Source organism: Rattus norvegicus, chromosome 15, assembly GCF_036323735.1.
Source record: "Rattus norvegicus strain BN/NHsdMcwi chromosome 15, GRCr8, whole genome shotgun sequence".
In the NCBI taxonomy this organism is placed as follows: Eukaryota; Metazoa; Chordata; class Mammalia; order Rodentia; family Muridae; genus Rattus; species Rattus norvegicus.
The window spans coordinates 57,858,126-57,878,146 of record NC_086033.1 but is presented as its reverse complement, the minus strand read 5'-3'; the positions used below and the strand labels follow the sequence as shown (position 1 = coordinate 57,878,146).

The window sequence follows — 20,021 nt, the reverse complement described above, 5'->3', positions numbered from 1 at the left end:
CCTTTAGCTAGGTGTGGGGGAGAACACTAGAGACCTTCCCTGCTGCAGGGGTGGCAAGGAGAATGGGGTATGGGTCTTTCCATGTTGGCTCCAGGTCAGTATCCTCTTTGCACACACAAGGACGCCAGGCTGGACTTTGTGAGCAGGCTCAGATGTGAGTAAGAATACCATTTGATGAACAAGCCCTGGGTCTGCTGCAGAGCCTGTAAGGGCTTGAGGAGGGAGTGGTTAGTAATCACCCAATGAACATCTATCTCGTCTATTAGAGAAAGGAAGGTCTGTCTCCCAAACACAGTTTCTAATGAGACAAAGCCTTCCTGATATGGGGTGCAGCTGAAATAGGCTTCCACCCATCCAGAGCCTTAGCTATTTGGGAAAACTAACAAATACTTATACCCATGATTCATGGGCTTTATCCCTATAAAGAAGTTAGAAGGGTTTGAGGGTATGAGTAGGTCCCAGTTACTGGTCATTGCTCAAAAGGTTTGCAATAACCAGGACTCTGGAGAAGAAAAACAGACCAAAAGGTAAAAGACCCCAGCTTAGCAGCAGTAACGCCATTTTGCAAGGCTGTACTTAAGATGACTGGTTCAGGGAAAGGTTAGAACACTGAGTACACAGCGGCTGCCAAGCAGGATGTGTTTGGTTGAAGGCCTGGCAACAGGATGACTTCGGTTGAGCACCTGACAATGAGAAAAGCCCCGGGAGAGGTCCCACACCCTGGTGGGGGGGCCGAGTCAGCCGTTATGTTCCAAGAAGGTAGCTAGGAAACTTGCCCCCGGGCTGAACCCTTGGGGGGCCGAGTCAGTCCTTATGTTCCAGAAAGGTAGCTAAGAAACTTGCCCCCGGGCTGAACCCTTGGGGGGCCGAGTCAGTCCTTATGTTCCAGAAAGGTAGCTAAGAAACTTGCCCCCGGGCTGAACCCTTGGGGGGCCGAGTCAGTCCTTATGTTCCAGAAAGGTAGCTAAGAAACTTGCCCCCGGGCTGAACCCTTGGGGGGCCGAGTCAGTCCTTATGTTCCAGAAAGGTAGCTAAGAAACTTGCCCCCGGGCTGAACCCTTGGGGGGCCGAGTCAGTCCTTATGTTTCAGGAAGGTAGCTAGGAAACTTGCCCCCGGGCTAAACCCTTGCCATATTAGAATCCACCAATTATATCCCTGTAACCATGCATCTGCTTCTGTATGCTTGCTTCTGCTCCCCAAAATCCTATAAAAAGCCCATCCTTGGTTCCGTGGGGCGCGCCAGTCCCCCGAGTGACTGAAGCGCCCGCAGGTGCCTGTGCCTGTGTATCCCGACAATAAACCAAATCCTCTTGCTGATTACATCCTGTGGTGTCTCGGTCTGGTCTTTAAAGTTGGAGGGTCTCCATCCCGAGGGAAAGTTCTCCCTGAGAGCTTTTCAAAGGATTGGGCTGAGCAATCGTGGTGCTCAGGAGATGGATAAGACAGAAGCCAGAGGCATCTGGAAAGATGTGGCAGCCACTGCCTACTACAAAAGGGAGCCCCAGAGGCTGAAGGAGAGCAGGGCAGCAGCCTTGGCCCCCAGAAGGCAGCCCTATCAGCAGTGGAGTTTCTCCAGATCTTCACTGCCCTGCCTGAACCCAGTGTGCCAAAACCAAGAACACTTCCCGGTGTTATTCAGAGGTGCTTCCCTGGGCGTGGGTTCCTTCCTGGGCTTTTCTCCCTCCTTTGGGGCTCACGTGTACATAAGTGGTACATCTGGACACAATGTCTTTAACTGTCTAGGTGAGGGATGTAATATCTGGGTCTGAGTAACCCGGCAGTTTCAGGATGGCCCTAGAGAGGGGACTTTGTGGAATTTGGCGGCCATCTGTCTTCCAACAGCATCACAGTATCAGTCCCCGGTTCAGCAGGAGCCACCATCCACTTGCCTGTCTGGCATCTCACTTTCTGCCCACGTGGTTTCTTCCTGTGTACTTTGGGCACTGGAGCAATTCCAGTAGACAGGGTACTTGCAGCCCAAGTGTAATAACCATTGTTCAGTCCCCAGACCCGATAAAAATCTGGACTTGGCTCCTGTATTCCATCTCTTGGGAGGACCCTAGCAAGCCGGCTAGCTAGAGCAGCTGAGTGTGCTAGCAACAGGCTCAGCGAGAGTCTACCTCAGTAAATAAAGAGGAGTGACTGGGAAACTCACCTGGCCCCAATCTCAGGCCTCCACAAGCATGCACACATACACCAGCCATACATGTATGCAGGAAAATATTCAGATGGGAAGCACGGTGTCACAGCCATATCCCTCGGGTTTCTCTCTCTTAACTTAATTTCTTATGTCTATACAGTGTTTTGGCTGCATGTGTGTCTGTACTCCATTTACATGCCTGAGATGTTGAGAACCTTTCACTTCTCGGAGTTACCCCACACACACACACACAGCATCAACATCACAGACCACCCCCTAATTCTCTGAAACAGACTTTAAAAAATTTATTCATGTATTTTATGTATATGAGCACTCTGCCTTCATACACATTACCAGGGGGACTCAGATCCCGTTACAGATGGTGATGAGCCATCATGTGACTGCTGGGAATTGAGCTCAGGACCTCTGAAAGAGCAGCTTGTGCTCTTAACCACTGAGCCATCTTGTCAGCCCCCTCTGGAGTGGGGTGGGATTTACACTTCCTAGCTCTGAGAGTGTGGCCTTGAAATCTAGCATAGAGCTTGCTCTCCAGGGGTTCCCCTGTAAGATAGTTACGAACCACTGTAAGGCTAAGCTGACTGACAAGAAATGAGAAAAGGTACCACCCCGGACTTGCTGGGGAGACCAACAGTCAAAAGTTTCCGGCTATGCTAGGATCAGTCAGTAGGAGGACCGAAAGCAGAGAAGGCCCTAAGTTCAAAACCAAGCAGTGGGAGCAGGAGGTGGTTTTATGCCTGGTCCTTAGGATGCAAAGGCCGTCCCTCCTTTCATGAAAAGTACAATTTTCCAGAAGAAAGATCTGAGGTATTAGTATAAACCACAAATACCCCATATAAAAAACGCATGTTGGTGAAATGTTAGGAGTCCAATCACATGCGCACACCCACAAACCCTAGAAGTCTTCACGACAGGAAAAACAGGCTATTTATCAAACAATAAATAAGGAGATTGATGTCTGACAAACAATGCTGGATACAATAAGCAACTAGAAGGCAGAAAACTACCGTCAAAATTCTGAAGGAAAAGTATTTTTAGCCTAAAACAAAAATTCAAAGAATTAGGACTCAAACTTGATTATGTGAAGATAGGTTGTGACAAACTAGAAAACTAGTGCTGAGTTGTAAGGAGAAACAACAAGGCAAAGAGGAGGAGGAGGAGGGACAGGAAGAGGGGAAGTAAGGAGGGGAAGAGGAGAAAACAAAAAAAACGAAAGGAAAAAGGCCAAGAGGAAACATTAAAACTCAGCTAATAAATATTTATACAAATTATAACACACAAAAGGTAAGACACTGCAGAGCCCGGTGATAAACTCTTAGTCCCATAACTTGGGAGGCAGGGCAGGCAGATAGATCTGAGTTTCAAGGCCAGCCTGGTCTACATAGGGAGTTCTAGGACAGCCAGGGCTACATAGAGTAACAGATTAACCTGAAGCTAGAAGTCTCAGAGTCTATCAGAAGAGGTCAAGAGAGGGAAAAGAAAAGCTGAGGTGGGTGGATGAATGTACGTAGCAACTCAGCTAACACTTAAGGAATGATACTTAGAGGACTGAGCAGAGTAAGTGCGAACTGTCATCCCAACACTGGGAAGCTGGATGCAGGAACTGAGAACCGGCCTCAGCCACACACTGAGTTTGATGCCAGCCAGGACCACGAGAGACTGGTAGCACATGCCTTTAGTCCCAGAACTCGGGAAGCAGAGGCGGGTGGATTACTTGTGAGTTCAAGCTTATAGCCTGGTCTACAAAATGAGTCTAAGACAGTCAAGGATACTCACAGAAAAACCCTGTCTCAAAAAAACCAACCAACCAACCAAATAAATAAACACATTTAAAAAAGGAGTACTCAACCAATCTAAGAGGATCCTGGAATCCAAACAAGCTCTTTCCAGCTACTGTGGAGGGGTAAAAGCCTCCTCAGCCTGGCACCAGGCCTGCAGCAAACACTCCCAGGATACAGAGCAGGAGCCAGGGCTTCTGGAGACAGAGTTGCAGATCTACATAAACTGTCACTTTGAGGACAAAGGCTTCCAGAGCACTAGAAGCCTTAAGTCCTCAGCCAGCTGCAAGTTCTCCTGTGACCACCAAGTGCCAAGGTCAAGGCTGTGGGCTCCCACATGGACAGAGCATACTGAATAAACTGGCCAAGAAGCAGTCACCCTTTGGATATCTTAAATGAGGCAGCACTCAGAACCCTAGGTACAGGCTCACACAAGGGCACACACGGACGGACACATGGAGTCAAAGTCACTTACGTCCATCACTGACCTGCAGAGGTTCTCTGTGGCTGATGGCCATGTGAAAACGTCTACACGTATCTAATCTAGCTGTTAAGTCTGCCCACACACTGGCAGAATGTGCGGACTGAAAATATGAGTGCCTGAGAGCAAGCCCTAGGGGCTGAAGTACATCTTAGTGCCAGCAAAAGAACAAAGGAGAAAACAAATAGGAAAGCATGATGCATAGAAAATACAAAACCATGTGATAAGAGATAATTTGAACATTTCAAGAATTTCAGTTAATGCTAGCAGATGGAATTCCCTAGGCTGTTTGAAGGCAGAAGTAATGACTCAGCAATTGAGAGCATTTCCAAAGGATCCAAGTTCCACTCCCAACCAAGTTAGGCAGCTCATAATCACCTGAAACTCCGACTCCAGGGACCTGACAGCTTCTTCTGCCCTCCACACAGTGCCATACACTTAATAAACACATACATATATACATACATAAACTTAAATTAAAAAATAATAAATATTTTATTACATTAAATGAAAACAAGCATATTTTTCTTTTTTTTTTTTCTTTTTCTTTTTTTTTTTTTTTGGAGCTGGGGACCGAACCTGGGGCCTTGCGCTTGCTAGGCAAGCTCTCTACCACTGAGCTAAATCCCCAACCCCACATGCATACTTTTAAATAAATAATTATTGTTAAAAATAGAGGTAACTGGTTGGGGAAATAGATCTGTAGTTCAGGGTGCTTTCTATACAAGCATTAAGACACAAGTTCTAATCCCCACGATGTACATAACAAGCTGGGTGTGGACACACTCGTGCCTGTAAACCAGTGCAGCAGGGGAACAGACAGGAGGATCCGGGATTACTGACCACCAGGTTGGCTTCAGGCTCAGCATGAGACCCTACCTCAAGGGAGTAAGTTGGGGGAGTAGGACAGCTGACCCCTCACTCCAGCCTCCAAGTGCTTATAGTCACACACAGACATACACTCGTTCATATAACACATACACACACACACGCGCGCTTCCTCCATTTTTATGGAGGGTTTTTGAGACAGAACTCAGGATGTCAGGCTTGTGTGTCAAGTGCTCTACCCACTGGGCCTCTTTAAAATACTACCCTTAGTAACTGTTAAACTACAACTCTCTTTTGCATTAAAACAAAATATATGTTTAATTATGGGGATTTAGCTCAGTGGTAGAGCGCTTGCCTAGCAAGCGCAAGGCCCTGGGTTCGGTCCCCAGCTCCGAAAAAGAAAAGAAAAGAAAAAAACAAAAACAAACAAACAAAAAAACCAAAATATATCTCCCACTTACCAGGTAAGTGGCTAAATTAAGCATTTTAAAGTTTTTCCTGTTACTATTCTGCATCATCTTTTTTTTTTTTTTTTTTGAAAAGGAAATTTTTTATTCAAGTAACTGCAAATAGGTAATGGGGGTAAGGGGGTAGCTCAGGCTGGGACAAATACTGGCCACCCCTCCTCCACAGAACAAGGGGAGGTGGTCCTATACCCTTTTCCCATCAGTGAGCCCCCTCCTCACACTGCTGCAGCATCCACAGGGCGGGGCTCCGTCTTCCCTAGTGAGGGGCAGTGGAGAACCAGCCTGCTGTGCCCCAGCGCCCCCTTCCCCTAGAGTGTATTGTATGTGTGTGTGTGGGCGGAAAGAGGGGCAAAATCGGGATGAATATCTGGCGCTGGTAGGGGCAGCAATGGTGGGTGTCTAAGAATGAACACTGAACAAAAAACAACACAACTGTCCAGAGGTAGTTTGTGAACAGAGGAAAAGAGGAACCAGAACCTTGGGGGGAGGCAGGGAGGAGCAAAAGGAGAGGGGGTCAGGGAGGGGGATGCCCTGCTAGAGGAAGGAACAGCCTAGAGTGTAGTGCTGGCGGCGTGTTGGTGCCCCGTCTGCCTTAGGTGGAAGGTGGAAGCGAGATAGGAGATCTCCATTCTGGAGATGGGTGGTAACGCCCATCTGCCTCATCCCAGGTGAGAGCAGCAAAGTGAGTGGAGCCAACATCATCCCACTTCTGCAGGATCTCAGTAGGATGGGGCAAGAGTGACTTTGGTGGAGGACATGCTGGGATCTAAGATCCCCTGCATTGACCACACTGCTGCTGCCAGCTCAGACATTGGGGCTTGTCAGAATGAGATGGGGCTGGGGCCCCTAATGGGAATGCTCCCAGGACCCTACAGGGAAGCCAGGAACAGCAGAGCAGAAACAAAGCGCCCGCCCGGAGAATGACAAGGGCTGAGGAAGGTAGGCAGCAGGCCGGGATGCATAGGCCAGGTTGCGGCTAATTGGGAAGTTAACCTTGTCAGGAGAGGGCAGGTGTGTTGGGGAGGAGGGCACAGGGACTGAGCCAAATGCTGTTCCTGTGGGTGGGTGGGTGCCGCAGAGCCTGCAGCTGATGCCTGGTGCGGTGGTGTGCAGTGGGGGCGGGGAGAGGCCTGGGAGCAGAGTTTCCAGTCCCAGGGGAAAGCCGCTGCTCAGAGGCCAAGGAACAGGTCAAGGAGCACTGCAAGTGGTCACTGCTCCTCCTCAGAGGACTCCTGGGAGATGCCCTCCTCTTCCTTCTTCTCCAGTTTCTTGGGTTTGCCCCTTGGTTTCCTCCCTGCCTCGTTTTGACTGCGCCCTTGTTCTTGCTTCCCTTTGGTGGGCCGAGATCTCTTCCGAGTTGGCACTTCACTGGGCTCCTTCCGAGGCTGCTTGTGCATCCTGGCCCGGCCTCGCTTCTCAGTCCCATCCTTTCCTGCTTGGAGGCCAAGGGTTGGCTGGACTTTGAGCTTGACTCGCTCATTCTCCTTCTCTATGTATGGGGCAGCAGAGTGAGTCTGGGCCTTCTTGGAGCCGCGTCAACACCAGAAATAGCCCGACTCAGAGTCCCACTAGAGGAGTGCAGCCCCAGCTCAGGGGAGCTTAAAAAGGTGTATCTTCAATTCTTAATTAACTCAACCACAGTCTTCCTTCCGTACACGACAGCAATATTGGGGAAAAAGGAAAAAAAGAAAAAGAAAGGTTCTCCCAGCAAGTGCCACATACCCAGCTCCTTCAACTGTGGGTGTGTGCAACCATGTGGCACAGAAGAGGCACAAGTGCACAATGACCACAAAAATCCAAAATCCAATATGCAATGAGTCCAAAGTGTTTCTGCTGCACACGCTGGGGCTGTGTCCCGTGACTTCACTGTGGCTTTAATTCTGAGCTCGCACGCTGCACTGTGCCCACCATCCCACAAGTAGCACGTCCAACCTCAGCTCAGACTCCAGACTGCTGTGGGTTTGTGAGCTGCAGCCTTTCTTATGATACCCAGTCTTTGGCTCTCTCGGTTTAGCTACGGAAGACAGACTTGTAATCTTTTCCTTTTGTTATGCCTCACACCTTCCTATCAAGTCAGTGTCTGATTAGGTTGCACTGCTGACTTGAGCTTCATAAAAAACCCTTACACAGATTTTGGCTTGAGATTAGGACAGAATTTCCATTAATTTCTGAAATGGCATTCTATATTATTCTGCCACTTTGCAATACATACTTATACAAAAGCAGTGTTTCAACATTAACAATTACAAAATTAAGATATCGGTCAACTCTGTAAAGTGCTGAAGATGGTCTACATCCTGCTGCATCAAATACTCAGCCAAGATGTAATTTTTATATAAAATAAAGACATGGGGTTGGGGATTTAGCTCAATGGTAGAGCACTTGCCTAGCAAGCGCAAGGCCCTGGGTTCAGTCCCCAGCTCCGGAAAAAAAAAAATGATGAAATTATATGCACACCAGAGAATTATTTTAAAGTAATTTCCTTTATGGCTTTCTATCAGCAATATTTGACTTATATACCTGTTTTATATACTTATCTAAGTCTGGGGTCACATAAAGATTCCTTGGGCAAAAAGAGGTCACTAGTGGAAAGCTTAAAGAAGCCTGGTCAGTAGGGCGTGGGGAGATGGCTCAGCGGTTAAGAGCACTGGCTGCTCTTCCAGGTCTGGAGTTCAAATCCCAGCACCCACATGGTGGCTCACAACCATCTATAATAAGATCTGATATCATCTTCTGGCACACAAGTGTACATGCAGACAGAGCACTCATATATTAAAAAAAACCAAAGAAGTCTTTACTCAATTACCTCCCAACCCACAATAATACAGACACACTCTTTAGAAAAGACCAGCTATGCATTTATTTTCATAAAGCCAAAGGACAGACGTAAAATCCGACATAACATGCAGGAGGTTCACAGTTAAGTAACTGACCCTGTCTGTCTTCAGACGTTGCTGGCTTTCTCTCCAAGCTCTCTCACATACTTTACATAAATGTGTGGAGACACGAGACATCTACACATCTTCAGTTTTCACAGAACCAGCAGTAAGTCCAAAAAAGTCTTTTTTGATGATATATCGAACACACTGCAGAATCACATTTCTCTCATGTCGAATATCTGGAGCTAGAAGCTAAAACATAAATTAAAAAGATTAGCTAGTTTAAAAGAAAGTCCAAGAAACACAACTTAAAATGCTAAGTATCCCCTCCTCCAAGAGAGAGCACAGTACAGTAAAGCAGACATTTTATCAAAAGACAGTACAAAGCGCATCCCCTTTCCATTTGACTTACGGTCGGCACCCAGCTCTCTAAGCAGCACAAATGCTCACACTTGGCTCCTCTTTAGGGGTATGCAGCAAAGAGCAGGAAAGCCAGTTTAGAAGTCACGCTCTTTCCTCTCAAAGTCACAGCATGCCAATGGTGCAGGCACTCCCTGACACTCAGCTCCTTGGGACAACACTACTTCATACTTCAGCACAGGATTTCCCCCACAGCTTGACAAAACAGTCTTTTAAAGTCAGTATGAAATAATAAAGGGGATCCCCAAATCCAAGTCTATAAATGATAAAGCGATGTGTGCTAAATGCAGTAAGAGCTGAAACACCTACTTTCATATCTCCCATTGTTTAAATCACAACTGAAAGAAAGCTAAGATTTCCCTGGTAGCCACAAAAGTATACAACCAGGGAATAGTGTTAATTGCCAAAAGGATTTTACTTCGTTTGGATGTTTTTCTGGTCTCTAAAATACGGATTAGAAGCATCACTCAGTGACCTTTAACCCAGCATCAGATAAACATCTGAAAAATACAATTGGCTGTATCTAGTAGCCATCACACCAGAGTATATCCCAGGTCCTATTTAATAAGAAGCAATTGTGTGCAGGTGACCCTGACAGGACAGGCAGGACACTCCAGCTACAGCAAAAGCACTCACAAGATGAGGTAAGGTAAGGGGCTTCCCGGCTCCACTACAACTGCTTTCCTTAGACATAAAAGATTCTTCCCTCTGAACAGTGTCATTCCCATCTCAGAAGCAAGATAAACTGCTCCCTCCCTTAGAGCCTCAAACGTTTCGGGATGCTTAAGTCCTCGATGCTGAGGAAACCATCAGAGCCTGAGACAGATACGAATAAAGGTAGAGCCAGGACAAAGGCTGTGCAGTAGGAAGTGAGTAGGAAGTAGGACACTTCAGGACTTGTGTTTGGGCTTTTCTAAAGGCATCTTTAAAAAGCCAATTCATTCATTTATTTTATCATATCTGTACGGGTGCTTTGTCTGCATGTGTGTATGTACACCTGAGGCCTGTGAAACCAGAAGAGGGCATCAGGCTCCCTAGAATGGAAGTCACACACAGTTGAGAACAAGCATGTGGTGCTGGGAACTGAACCTGGGTCCTTTGAAGGAGCAGCCAGTGCCCTAAACAGCTGAGTCATTTCTCTGCAGTTCTCAACAGACATTTGTATTCTAAAACAGAAAATTATTTCCTTTGCTTCAGCTTGCCACTGTATTTAGCTGTGCTTCCAATGAAAATTTTAATCTCATCACACACTTCTTAATCACCAGTTAAATCCATACTTAAATACACTGGTGTTAGCAGTGATGAGAACTAGCTGAGCTGCGTGTGCTCAGCTCCAGACATTTGCCAAGCGCAGCTCTAACAGTAAGACACGCACACAGGCGAGTCTCCAGAGAACACATGTAGCCTGAAACACACATTCACAGTGCACCCAGTGACCCCACCCTTCCAACACAGGATGAAGAAAAACCATTTACCATCTCCAGGAGATGTGGGTGACGTGTTCTTGGTTCAAATAATGGGTGGCAGGGGCTCTTTTTCTGCTTAAGGGTTATCTTTCGGAGCCCACTCCTCTGGGCCTTCCACTTGGCTCGTAAGACAGTTCTAGCGGTTGTTCGAACATTGTGTCTTGGACTCTTGGGAGGACTGCTAGGAAGAACACGGTTTTCTGCCAGAACTTCTGCTTCCGTCTTGATGGGAGCTTCTAACGTTAAAAAAAACAAACACAAATAGATAAGCAGGAAAACAATTTAAAAACAACCAAAAGGCACACTAACTCTCTCGGCCACACTGGTTACCCAGCAGCTTTTTCTCTTTGTTTTTCAAGACAGAGTCTCTTTGCGTCGCTTGGCTGTTGTGAACTTGCGTTGTAGACCAGGTTGGCCTCTACTCAGAGTTCTGCCGGCCCCTCCTCCTGAGTACTGGGATATAACTGCGTGCCACCACTGCCCGGACTAATCTATTTTTTTAAAAAGCAGTTTAAGCTGTCTGCCATCCCCTGGCAATAGTCCTTGCCAGTAACTTATTTTATAGTGAACCTCACCCCCAAACAAACAAACAAGAAACAGAACAAAAAAGCATAGCTGCTTACACTGCCAAGATGAAGGAAGGAGACTGCCTCAGAGTACAGAAAGCGCTCACATGGGACAGGAGCCACTCAAGAGTAATGAATACTACGGACAAGAAATATTCGGATAAATGGAAAGATGGTTTTAGAAAAACATGAAAGATAACGACCATTTAACAACAGCAGTGAGGCGGGGCAGATGAAATCTTTAACAAGACAGGGAGAAAATGTAGGCACCCTGGCATTCATCTCAAGCTTCAGCAAAGACAAAGTAACTCTAGGAAATGCAGGCGCCTTTGCCTTACAGGGGGAACTGACGCTTTCCCTAACCACAGGGAAGCACGCCGCTGGACTGTGTGCGGGAGGCAGAGGACGGGTGGAGATGCAGTGCACCGTCCTTCGAAAGAATGCTGACAGACAGCTTAAAACGCTAAAGGGCTAAACTGACAAAGCAAAGCAGGCCCAGCGCCCACATCTGGAGACCACCCAGTACTGGATAAGACAGGTGGGAAGCTGCTAGTTCCAGCCTGACCTGCAAGGCGAGGTGCTGCCTCAAATCAGTTGTCTTCAGAATAATCTAATTTTCCTAAGATTACCAGATAAATCAGGAAATCATTTAGCATGAAAACATCAAGTTTGTAGAATTCAGCTAAGGCAACACACGAGGGCAAATTGACAGCTTTGATGCATTTGACAGTGATGCACAAAGGGGAGGAGGTAAGAGAGTGAAAGTGCATGGACTGAGTGAATACCACTGAATAAGGAAGAAGAAGAATAAAGAGAAACAATAAAGAGAAATCCATGAAGCGGGAGCTAGTTCCTTGGAAAGATAGAGTAAGTTCTGAGCAAGAGTAAGAGAAGTGGGGCGTGGGGAGAGTCACTCACTACATGACTACTATCCTATTACTACGAGTGACTGATGGTATACTGTAGTGAGCCATATTGGATTTGGGCCTGGCCGCTTTGTAACTGCATGGCCACAGTTAAGAAGTCATGGGATTGTTGGACAGAGGCCTCTCCCATGTATTTACGGCACAGGAAGAAAAGACCAATGCACTGGGTGTCTCCACTGCATGACCTCTGCTGAGCCCGGCTGAGGCAGGTGAAACTGACACACCTGGACCACACCAGGGTGGTGGTCAATTTACTTCTGCCTTTTGCTTCCTCAGCCTTTATCCTTGAGATTTAGGCTGGTCTTCTCGGATTTCTCCCTAATTAATTCAGGTCTTGTAGTCTTTTGTTACCGAAGTCAAGAGCCAGGTAGTCACGAGCCAGGGTTTCCCACTGTGCTTCCCAGTTATTTTCTACCTGGAGGCTTGGGTATATAAGTGGTGAATAAAGCTACAGGAGACTCTCTTCCTTCCGCTCTTCCACTCTTCCACTCTTCCTCTGTCTCTCTGTCTGTCTGTCTGTCTGTCTGTCTGTCTGTCTGTCTGTCTCTCTCTCTCTCTCTCTCTCTCTCTTCCTCTCCTGGCTTGACACGATAACCTGTGTGTGTGTATGTGTGTTTCTTTCATCCCGTAGGCTTTCGCCCGATTCTCGGTACTGTGTCGGTGCTGGCGCCAACAGTATACCAGTAAATTCAACTCAGAAGGAACAGGAAACCTAATTAATACTGTATCTATGAGAGAAATTTAATTTATAATTAAAAACCTTCCCAAAAGAAAAATGTTATATTCAGATAGCTTCACTGTTGAATTCTTAAAAAAAAAAAAAAAGTCAAAAAAGAAGAAATTCCACACATTCCACACAAATCCTTAAAAAAGAAGCAAAGCCCAAAATCTACAATGAGGAAGGCCATGGGCCAGTGAGGGTGAGCACAGATGCAATCCTCAGACAAAACCGGCAGCAAGTCAAACCGATCACCGCACTACAGCATGTACACCAAAACCACGTAGACTCTGTCCCAAAATACAGGCTCACCTGACACCTGAAAGCCAACTTCACAAACTCTAAGAGAGATCCCCACCCTCCTCTCAAACATCACTTCTATTTACCATGAGTCAGTGATGGTGACCCTCTCACAGTCAAGTTTATACAGGACCCAATGTGGAAATTCTATCACAAAGGAACTACGGGGCATAGATTTCAACACAGCCTTGAGTGTCAGACTGCTGAGCTCAAATCAACATCACAAGAGACTTCTGGCAAGGGTTGGGGATTTAGCTCGGCGGTAGAGCGCTTGCCTAGCAAGCACAAGGCCCTGGGTTCCGTCCCCAGCTCCGGAAAAAAAAGAAAAAAAAAAAAGAAAAAAAAAAAAAAAAAAAAAAAAAAAAAAAGAGACTTCTGGCAAGCAGTTTCTCTCTGCTTACACATCCTCATTTATACAATGAAAACACAGGTGGTACTGAGCTTACGAGGTACTTATAACTGAGTACAGCACTAGAACAGCCTGACATGGAATGAGTACTGTATGAGCATTTGCCATGACCACATGACGGGCACTTCTTCAGTGATGAAGAAAAGAGGAAAGAGGCCTGCAACCATAAAACAGAACAGCCAAGAATTCTAGAAGCACTCTGCAAAGCTCAGCACAGTGGGCACCGTATCACTGTTATTAACTTAACCTTCAAGTATTGATCACTCCAGCCAAAGAGCACAAAGGTCAGGTGACTCAGCTTACACAGTCAGCCTTCTGCTAAGAAATGGGAAAATGGAGTCACTTAGATTTTTCTTTCTTGAGGCTTCTAATATCTTTCAGCTAACTGTCATATATTAATGCAATGTTTGCCAAATCAAATCAGTTTTTTTTTCTTTCTTTTTTTTCGGAGCTGGGGACCGAACCCAGGGCCTTGCACTTGCTAGGCAAGCGCTCTACCACTGAGCTAAATCCCCAACCCCAAATCAGTTTTAACTACAGCTATGCTATTCCTCTTAAGATCACTTGTTGGTTTGTGAATTTTACACCAGTTCTCAGCTTGGGGCTCTAATCACAGTTGAGCCAGTTTGAAGGGAAACAAACCGACAAACAGCTGCAGGGATCTGTATAAACCCAGGAAAAGCAGCAGAGCAAAGCACCTGAAGCACTCCTTAGTCATACTTCAGGCAGCCCCCGATCAAGCATACCCTGTCTGCTTGAGGACCCTCCTCTAACCCATCCTAGAAGACAATTAACACTAGACAGTGGGTAGTGACTGAACAGCTTGATGAAGTGAACTCAAACTACATAAAGTACTAAACAAAGGCTTTCTCCTTAAAGCAGCAACCGCTAGTAAAAATAAATCCACATAAAAATTTGCTACATATAAAAGATGCTATGCCTCTCTCCTGTTCAGAAAGGCAGCGAGTAACACACCGACAGGGGACACAGGAGGTGTGACACAGTTGGAAGTCTCCAAATCTAGATTTTTACATAAGTTCTACTACACACAAACGTTAACAAACTTATCCCCTCTAACCCTGGTGACACATAAAGCAGGTGTGACATTTCCAAAGCCTCCTACTTTCTTTCTTCCTTCCAGTTTAAAAACAGTGGTAGCCATAAAGGGAAGACCTGAGCATGCTGAGTATTAAATGTTTCATCGTCAGAGGGAGAGAAGGAAACATTAGTTCACCTTGCTTTTATGGGACTCAGTAATCCGTTAAGTCTCCTTCCTTATCGAGTTATAAATACAGCTGATAGGGAGGAAACGCAATATGTGTTTAAAGAATAACTTCATTTTCCTATCAGTATACTAGAAACAAGAGTAAGAAATAAATACTGTTTTTCTTAAAATTTAAAAAGGCAACTACCGGGCTGGAGAGATGGCTCAGCGGTTAAGAGCACCCGACTACTCTTCCAGAGGTCCTGAGTTCAATTCCCAGCAACCACATGGTGGCTCACAACCATCTGTAAAGAGACCCGATCCCCTCTTCTGGTGTGTCTGAAGTCAGCTACAGTGTACTTATATATAATAAATGAATAAAATCTTAAAAATTTAAAAAAAAAAAAAAGGCAACTACCTGTTAAGGAATACTCTGATAAAGCCAAAATAGCTTACATTTCAAAATTCAAGTAGCTTTAACTACTACCAGAAGAGCCCATACCCATTTGTATCAAAAGGCTCCCATTTATTTTACAGAGAGATATACAAACTCCAAGTTTCTAATCAGAGCTCCACTCTTCCACAGTTTACATCCTTCAAGTACACAAACACTGGTTATCTCAAAGAACTGCTAACTTTGTCCAGTTCTGTCCTCTTCATTCTACATGACTTACTCTTCTCTTCTCCTGGCTCCTACTTTGATCACGAAGCTTCTCCGTACGAACACATGCACCTTCTCACAGTAGGAAAGGCCTAAAGACAATTACCTCGCAGGTCCAGGTTTTGCCAATTACAGAACACTGGTTTATTCACTAAGCACAGTACATTATCAATGCAAATCCTGGGTTAAAACGATACTGTATCTGATCAATAGCCTATCACAGCTAGAGTAAGTGGCATCACTAACTTCACAGGCTCATGAAATGATTCCATTTCTTCAATCCTTTACAACAAGCAGGTGAGGAATCTGTCACACAAGCCTGAGGAACCTGGGTGGGAAAAGGTGGGTGTGGTAGCGTGTGCTTCTGAGCAGAGACATGCAGGTTTCCTAAAGCTACCTGCCCAGACAGCCTGGCTGACTTGATAAGCTCTGAGTTCAGTAAGAAACCCTATCTAAAAAGAAAGGTGCAGAGGAATTTAGAAAGACACTGAGCATGGACCTTTGGCCTCCACACACTTGTCCACATGCATATTCCCGCCTGCTTGCTCACGCACCCAAACACACACACACACACACACACACACACACACACACACACACACACACACAAAGATCAGGGCCACTGTGCATTTCAAGTGAGATAAGTTAATAAATGTATGCTATAAACAGCACTGACCCACACAGACTTAAATTTCATTTCATTATTTGCAGAGACCAGGTTTTATGTAGCCCAGGCTGGCCACAAGCTCATTATATATAGCTGTGGACGACCCAAACCTTCTAATCTTCTTTGGGAATGCTATTCATTTACCAAAGCTGCTAAAAACATGACAAGGGACCTAAAAGTCACTTCCACCTTACCTTCTGGTTCACTCTCTGACCCGGAGACATTGCCGTAGCTGCTCATCAGTGAGCACAAGGCTGGTGTCACTTCCTTGGGCACTATAGCCCTTTGTGATTTCTCATCCTTATCAGACTCTGCAACAGAAGGGGAGAGAACAGTGACTCAGAGGGTAGCCCAGAGCGCCTCCACTGTCAAAAGAAAGCTGGAGACTTCTCACCTGCAAGTGAGATAAGACAAGCCATCTCTGCTGACCCTTAACCCTTCGAGGGCTGAAAGTGTGCATCCTAAGCTAAGAAGTTCTCCCTCCAGGGGAGACGGGGAAGTTTAACTGCACACAGCTTAGCTGACTGACCATGCTGTGCATGCTATGGAATTTGGGCCCTTCCTAACCTAACTTAATTCCACAATCTCTGCAATTAACCTCAGGGAGAGGGACAGTCAGAACACCCATTAGCAGTACTGTGCCGAGATTAGTAAGTCAAAACTAGACTGAGGAGTAAGCATAATATAAAAATTCTACTTATAACATTTAAATAAACCAAATTTACTTGAAGCATTTTACAATTCAATGAATCTGCTCAAAACTTCTAAGAACTTAATTCAACAAGACAGCATGAGAATTTGGCAAGTACTGAAGAGCTTGCCAAAGGTTAGGGGTTTAATGGTAGCCCAGAAAGATTCTTTGTACCCCCCAGGATACCACCCGTTACATTCATTTTAGCAGTTCTAAAACATCAGCTCTGATCTAAACAAGCCATAAAGCCAAAGCTGGACTGAAGACAACGAGTGACTGTCTACCCAATGAACCGATTCCGTCCACACCCAGTGGGGAGTGTTTCAGGGCTGAGCACTTAGTGCTCACTAAGCCAGTCTAGGAGACCCAAACACGTCACTGGAAATTGCAGGGGTGCCGTCCTGTCAACACTGGCCTTGCACCTCACGTAAGGCACACATGAGGGATGAAGACAGAACCACCACCACCACTACCAAATGCTAACTGATGTGCTAATGATAGTCTAAGATCCCGCATAGATTTCAAGCCAGATGATCAACTTGTCTTGTATATTAAGAAGGAGAAAGGGGAGCAAACTAAGCCAGTCTACCACAATGTGAACATGCAGTCTGTTCCTCCATTGTTTGAATGAGCAAGACCAGACAACAGTAACTCTTCCAGAGCCTAAAGAAAGACACCAAACACAGAGGAGTCAAATGTTGTGTTTTCTAACAGCGTGGTCTTATCAACCGAGATATCATATGGCTATGACAATTCTCTGCCTCAGCTTCCTAAGTGCTGGGATTCTAGGGACAGACGCCCACAAACACATACCCGCAGCAGTTTTGTTTGTTTTTTTTGACAAATATCACAAAGGATAAGCCCTTAAATCCATGGCATCACTGACTTATTATTTGATTTCTCAGTAATTGATCCAGTTTCTCCATTTTTATAAATATTTCCTTCTTCATTATTCCATTCCTTGAATCAGTTACCAGTCCACACTAAAATTTGAGTATCTACTCAAGTAAAAAGTAACAAAGAACATGTGACATGTTAAAAACACAGTAATTAATAAGTATTTGAAGAACAGGTACCCTGAGGCAATAATTATTTTTAAACAATTATTACTAAGGCGTTCTAATGGTTATTTTGTATTTCTCTCATTGTGTTCTACATGTATGCACTACAATTATTCTTTAAGAAGAGTTGTCCCTTAGGTTGGAAACACGGCTCAGTGATTAAGGACACTTGCTTCTCCTGCAGAGAGCAGGTTTGGGTCCTAATACCCACATGAGGTAGTCCACAGCTGTCTATAATTCCAGCCTCAGGGGGCCCAACGACCTCTTCTGGCTGGTGTGGGCACTACACACACACACACACACACACACACACACACACACACACACACACTCACTCTCTCTCTCTCTCTCTCTTTTAAAAAATCTGTCTCTTTCCTTCATATGTATTTATTCAAATACTTATTAAGTCAGTACAGATAGATTCATAGCTATTTACTTTTTTTTGGGAGAGATGTCATGATACTATCATTTATTCTGTTATTGTAGTCACTGAAAATCCTTTATTAGAACCTATTAGAACCTTTCTGAGTATGTCTTTCCATTCTGTCCTATACTTAACTAAAGACAACTCTCACTGGACAGCCCAGGCCCTCAGCCTCCTGTGGGCTGGGATTACAGGGATGCACTACCACACCTGTGACCTCTGTATGCTCTAGAGAACTTTATGACACCATAAGCTACTCTAGGCTGACCATGTGCTTTTCTGCCCTGGTCTGCTGTTTCTCTAGAAGACTCTAGTTTCAGGAGAAAACTATTTGAAATTTACAAACTGAGTGTTAAGTATACTAGGAGGGTCACAAAGCTGACCACCTCCCCAAAAGTTAAGGGTGGATGTGCACAAAAACTATTCTCTCTCTTACATGTTTAAGGGGAATGTCACAAGAAATAATTCTCGGAAGTATACCAGGCATGGTCATGCATGTGTGTAACTCAGGCACTCAGAAGGCAGAGGCAGGAGAACTGGGAAGTTCAAGACCCTGGATTACAGAGCAAGGAACTCTATCTCAAAACACACCACGTCCTCCTAATCTACAACAACTCTCAAAACTATGGCAGGGACGCACAGTCGCAGGGGCCACCTACCAGTTCTCATCTAAATACTTCAGCACTCAATCTGAAGACCGTCAAAGGCGCTGCACCAACAGATAAAGAAACTCAAAAATAAATAAATAAATAAATAAATAAATAAAACATAGTCTCTGAGATGAAAATACCAGTATAAATAGATTACCAAACAAGACCATGAAATAAAATTTCAGAGCACAAAATACTGACTCAAAGAATCATACTGTTAAACATTAACAACAATTTTTAGAGTAAAAAAGTACCATGTTCTCACTGAACAAAAGAAGAAAATTTGAGGGGTTGGGGATTTAGCTCACTGGTAGAGCGCTTGCCTAGGAAGCGCAAGGCCCTGGGTTCGGTCCCCAACTCCGGAAAAAAAGAAAAAAAAAAAAAAAGAAGAAAATTTGATTTACCACTAGACCAGCAGTCAGCCAATGCCTGCCTGTTTCTCTCTCACACATCAGGTTATTACTAAACATATAGTTGAAGGAAGGGACATGAAACTTCCATGCTCCTTCTTGACACTCCTTAGGAAACTGCCACACTTGGCTCTGCGTTCTGTCCTGTTAGATGTTCCAAGAGGTTCACATACAGGCATGGTTTACTGACTCACTGAGCACAAGAGCAACTCAGCTGCAGCACCCTCCCTGCCCTGGAAGTCAGTGTGACCAGCCCCCATTCTGAAACTGCTCAGGAAGAGCTTTCCTGAAAGCACCAACAGTTCTTTAAAATCCCCACTTTTTTTTCAACTGTAGTGCTAGGCCCCTAATCACAGTCCCCTCTTCCTTTAAAGATAATCCAGTTTATGGGTATGAATGAGTATTTTGTCTATCTGTCTGTCTGTGTGTATGTATGTATGCACATGTATGATCTGTGCCCAAAGTTGTGAGCCATCTTGTGGGTACTTGAAAACAAACATGGGTCCTCTCCAAGAGTAGCAAGCGCTCTTATGCATGAGATAGCAGTCACCTCTCAGCCTCCCAGAAATCCCTTCTGAACTGTATAGAAAACTCTTCCTGGAATATGTTGTCATCATTTCAGCTGGCAGCTTCCTTCTATGGACAATGCCCACCCTCCTACCTGACACTGCCTCTAGGCCCAGGAGTCATCAGTTGACTAAAGGAAATGCAGCCTAGAGATGCAGTTCAGTAGATTACCACCCACTACACTCGAGGCCCTGAGTTGGTCACCACAGGTTGGAAAATAAGCGTTATAGCAAAAACAAATGCATGCAGATAGCACCTCGCATGGGAACCTTGCTTTACACGCTCAGAC

At 45.3% G+C, this 20,021-nt stretch overlaps 1 protein-coding gene and 1 pseudogene across 2 annotated transcripts in view; both read right to left on the bottom strand.

Moving 5' to 3' along the window:
- Positions 1–6,731: 6,731 nt before the first annotated feature.
- On the bottom strand, positions 6,732–8,397 carry Hmga1-ps3 (high mobility group AT-hook 1, pseudogene 3; annotated as a pseudogene).
- A 152-nt stretch (positions 8,398–8,549) lies between these two features.
- Nufip1 (nuclear FMR1 interacting protein 1) overlaps positions 8,550–20,021 on the bottom strand; it is a 30,734-nt gene continuing 19,262 nt past the window's right edge. The window contains exons 5-7 of one of the 2 annotated variants that reach the window (XM_039093556.2): positions 16,124–16,240; positions 10,488–10,714; positions 8,550–8,844 (exon numbers count right to left, since the gene is read on the bottom strand). In XM_039093556.2, coding sequence (XP_038949484.1) covers positions 8,728–8,844; positions 10,488–10,714; positions 16,124–16,240 — 461 coding nt within the window. In that variant the 3' untranslated portion in view covers positions 8,550–8,727. The remainder of the gene's footprint in view (positions 8,845–10,487; positions 10,715–16,123; positions 16,241–20,021) is intronic. The other variant, NM_001007758.1, reaches the window with a different exon arrangement.